The sequence below is a fragment of the Chrysochloris asiatica genome, unplaced genomic scaffold (genome assembly GCF_000296735.1).
Source record: "Chrysochloris asiatica unplaced genomic scaffold, ChrAsi1.0 scaffold00165, whole genome shotgun sequence".
In the NCBI taxonomy this organism is placed as follows: Eukaryota; Metazoa; Chordata; class Mammalia; order Afrosoricida; family Chrysochloridae; genus Chrysochloris; species Chrysochloris asiatica.
The window spans coordinates 5,200,023-5,204,771 of NW_006408683.1; the positions used below are offsets into that span (position 1 = coordinate 5,200,023).

At 40.6% G+C, this 4,749-nt stretch overlaps 1 protein-coding gene across 1 annotated transcript in view; it reads right to left on the reverse strand.

Moving 5' to 3' along the window:
• The window catches only part of EFCAB2 (EF-hand calcium binding domain 2), a 128,863-nt gene extending 127,440 nt beyond the window's left edge, over window positions 1–1,423 (reverse strand). The window contains exon 1 of the mRNA XM_006871284.1: window positions 1,402–1,423. Within this exon, the coding sequence (XP_006871346.1) occupies window positions 1,402–1,423 (22 nt within the window). The remainder of the gene's footprint in view (window positions 1–1,401) is intronic.
• Window positions 1,424–4,749: the final 3,326 nt, after the last annotated feature.

Below are 4,749 nucleotides of genomic sequence, written 5' to 3' on the forward strand. Positions count from 1 at the left end.
GCCTCATCTTTCTCCCGCGGAGCGGCTGGTAGTTTCGAACCGCTGACCTTAAGGAAATAGGTCTCTGAAAATATTCTATCATCAAAGGAAGTAGGCCAAGTGTTAGACTGCTCTTCAAACCCACCAGCCACTCTATGGGAGAAAGAGGATGCTTCCATAAAGACACAATGCCTGGGAAACCCGTGCAGTAGTTCTACTCTATCCAACAGAGACTACGATTAGGAATAGACTCACTGCCAGTGGGTTTTAATTACCTGAGGAGTTTATCCTTAGACAAGATATCTTTACTTTAATCATGGCTACACCCTTCAAAACCTCAATTATATAGTTAACTCATAAAACTGTTAAGAATAAATAAAATTTATTATATAACAGTACTTCTCAAACTTTAATGTGCCTATAGGCCACCTGCAAATATGTTAAAATTCAGACTGTAATTCAGTAGATATGGGGTTGTTGCTGTTGTTAATATCATCGAATTGGTTCTGACTCATAGCAGCCCTGCATAGGGTTCCTGCGGCTTAAAATCTTCGAAGGAGCAGAAAGATACATCTTTTTCCCAAGGAGTGCCTTTGTTGTTGTTATGTGACGAGGAGTTGGTTCCGACTCACAGGGACCCTGCAGAGGGTTTCCAAGGCTATATATCTTTACGGGTGCAGAAAGCCTCATCTTTCTCCCGTGGAACAGCTGGTAGTTTCGAACTGCTGACCTGAAGGTTCGCAGGCCGATTCATAACTACTACGCTACCAGAGCTCCTTAAGGAGTGCCTGGTGGACTCAAATTGCAGACTTCGTGGATCACAGTCAAGTGCTTTATCATATGGAGCCACTGCGTTCCCAGATGTTGTTGTTAAGTGCCGTCGAGTCAGTTCAGACCCATAATGACCCTGAACAGGGTTGCCGAGGCTGTGAATCTTTATGGGAGCAGAAAGCCTCATCTTTCTCCCACGGAGCAGCTGGTAGTTTCGAACAGCTGACCTTGCGGATCACAGCCTGATTCATAACCACTATGCTACCAGAGCTCCTTATATGGGGTTGTTATTGTAGCTCCCAGATACTGAGTTGTTATTGGTGTTAAGTGCCATCAAGTCAATTCCAACCCATAGCACCCTGTACAGTGTTTCCAAGGAGCGACCGGTGAGCTTGAACCACCAACCTTGCAGTTCATACCAACTTTGCGGTCTAGCATATTAACCCACAGCACCACACCAGGACTCCAGATATGGGGTTGGGCCTGAAATTCTTCATTTCTGACTATCTCTCAGAGATACAATTAGTTCTGTCCACAGATAGCATGTAGACTAGTGTAATATACCCAGCACAAAGTCTGATGCAAAGTCTGCTCAATTAGTCAGCTGTTAGTGCCAATTTGTGTATGTCTCATCTCCCTCACTGAACTCACCTCTACTGGTAGCAGGGGCCATGTCTTGTTCATCTTTGCATCTTCCAAATTTCTAACCTAATCCGAATGCTTTCTACATAATAGGCATTCTATACAGTGAGACCGTGAAAGTTGGAACTTGACAGGGTTGCCTTGCTTTTTGGGGTCTCAAAATGCAGTTCTTAATATTTTCCTACCCTTAATGAGATGGATTGGCCAAGTGACAGCATTGATGGACTCAAGTGTGGCAATGGTAATGAGGTTGGCCCATGATTGGGCAGTGTTTCATTCTGTTGTGCATAGGGTTGCTATGAGTCGGTACCGACTCGATGGCACCTAACAACAACAACAACAACTGTTCATTTTAGTAAAAGCAGTTGAATCTTTCTTCACTGATAGGTTTCTGCCTGGCACAGGTTCGTGCGCTCACAGGTTTTACCGTGTATACCATGTGAACAAATGGCATACAGCTTTTTATTGCACAGTACAGCTTGTGAAAGTCAGAACTTGCATAAGGTAAAAGCCTGCCAGAAAAGGAAAAGATCAGATATCGTCCACTAATAAAGAGCTGTGGAGTCATGATGTGACACTGTAGTATAAGCACACTGCTAACCACAAGGTCTATGGTTCAAATCCACCAGCTGCTCCTTGGGAATCCTATACAAGGTCGCTATGAGTTGGACTCAATTTGACAGCACTTAACAATAACAATACAGAGCTATAGAAAAGTGGCAATACTGCACCCTGTCAAACATGGAAAACTTTTAAAACGTGGAAAAACAAGACAATCTAGTCAAGTTCCAGCTCTCACAGGTTTCTCTGTAATTACTTCTATGATTGTTGACAGAACTGCATCCTCCTCTCAATTAATTAATGTATTTTAAATAGAAATAGATTTTCGAAAACCAAAGAAATCAAGAAAGTGCTGAATCTGTTGGGTTTTTTTTTTTTTTTAAAGTAAAGGTAAAATTGTATTTGTAGTAGAATTCAATACCTCTTTCTTATGCTGACCTAATAAAATCTTTATTTTAAATCTGTAACTTGTTAATTACAGTTCATCTCTCAATAATATTTCTATTTTTAAAAAGAAGAATTGAATAAATATAAATAAGCCAATGAAATATAATTTGAAAATCCAGAAATCAACTCATACATCTATGATAGCAACCAGGGTGCTAAGCCCATTTAATGAGAAAAGAACAGTCTCTTTAATAATAAATGATACACGGACCAATTGGATTTCCACATGTAAAAAAAGAAAAAGAAAATGCCTCATACCATGTGTAAAAACAAACAACTCAAAAATGGAATAATAGCCTGAATGTAAGAACCAAAACCACAAAAATTCCTAGAAGAAAATACAGGGATACTGCTTCAGGATTTTGTATTTAACAATGTTGCTGTTGTTGTTGAAGTGTCCTGGAGTTAGTTTCATCTCATAGCAACCCTGTATACAGTTTTCAAGGCTTGAAAGCTTTTGCAGGAGCAGAAAGCCTCATCTTTCTCCCACGGAGTGGCTGGTGGGCTCCAACTGTTGACCTTGTGGTTCACAGTTCAGTGCTTATCCTATGGAGCCACTACATTCCTGTATTTAACAACAGATTCTTATATAAAACACCAAGAGAATAGGTTATAAATAGGTGCTAAATAGGACTTTATCAATATTGAAAAGTTCATTCATCAAAAGACTATCAACAAAGTAAAAAGACGACCTACAGACTGGGGAAAATGATATATCTGACCAGGGTTTAATGCCCAGGATACATAAAGAACTCCTACAAACTTAACAACAAAAAGCAGACCTGCAGTTAAAGGATTGGCAGAGGACTTGAATAGGTATTTCACTAAAGAGGCTATATGTATGACCAACATGTACATGATAACATAATTAAAGTCATTAGTCATTAACGAGTTGCTTTCATGTCGATTCTGTAATATCACTTTACTCCCCACTAAGATGGCTACAGAGTCCCGGTATGTAGTTATGGGTTAATGAGCTGGACAAAGGCAGTTTGAACCCCAAGGCTCTCTAGTGGCTCCTCAGAATCAACTTGATGGCACTTAACAAAAAGATGCCTATGATTTAGGGAGGAATGGGAGGGGAAAAGTTGTCAGTGAAGTATTGAAATTGAAACCCTCATTCATTTCTGGTGAGACTGTAAAAAGGTATGATGGTAGTGGCTGTGTGCCGTGGAGTCAGGTCCAAGGCTGTAAATCTTTACAGGAGCAGAAAGCCTCATCTTCTGAGGATTGACTGGTATTTTCAAACTTCTAACAAAAATTAGCCTATGGCTCAGCAATAATACTCCTTGTTAGGTACCATCGAGTTGGTACCAACTCACAGCGACCCTATGTACAACAGAATGAAACACTGCCCGGTCTTGGGCCAACCTCACAATTGTTGCCATGCTTGAGCCCACTGTTACTGCCGCCTTGCCAATCCATCTTGCTGGGGGTGGGGGGGAGGTCTTCCTCTTTTTCTCCTACCTTCCACCTTACCAAACATGATAGCATTCTCCAGCGAGAATGCTGGTCCTTCCTGACAACATGTCCGAAGTATGAGAGACGAAGCTTGGCCATCTTGGCCTCCAAGGAGCACTCTGGCTGCACTTCTTCAAACACACATCTCTTGGTTCTTTTGGCAGGCCATGGTACTTTCAATATTCTCCTCAAACACCATAACTCAAAAGCATCAATTCTATGGTCTTCCTTATTCAATATCCAGCTTTCGTATGCATATGAGGTTATTGAAAACACCAGGGCTTGGGTCAGGCATACATTAGTCTGACATCTTTGGTCTTCAACACTTTAAAAAGGTCTTGTGCAGCAGATTTGCCTAATGCAATATGTCATTTGATTTCTTGATTGCTGCTTCCATGAGTGTTGATGGTGATCCAAGAAGAATGAAGTCCTTGACAACTTCAATCTTTTCTCCATTGATAAAAATGTTGTTTATTGGTCCAGTGGTGAGGATTTTTGTTTTCTTTACATTGAGATGCAATCTATATAGAAGGCTGTGGTCTTTGATCTTCATTTAGTAAGTACTTTAAGGCTTCTTCACTTTCAGCAAGCAAAGTTGTATCATCTGAATATCAAAACCTGATGCCACATTTTTCTTCATATAATACAGCTTCTCAGATTATCTGCTCAGCATACAGATTGAGTAAGTATGGTAAAAGAATACAACCCTGGTGCTCACCTTTCCAAACCCAGTGTTCTAGTGTTCTGTTCAAACAACTGCTTCTTGGTCTCTGTTCAGGTTCCTCATGTGCACAATTAAGTGTTCTGGAATACTCATACTTTGCAATGTTGTCCATAGCTTGTCATGATCCACACAATTGAAAGCCTTTGCATAGTCAATAAAGCACA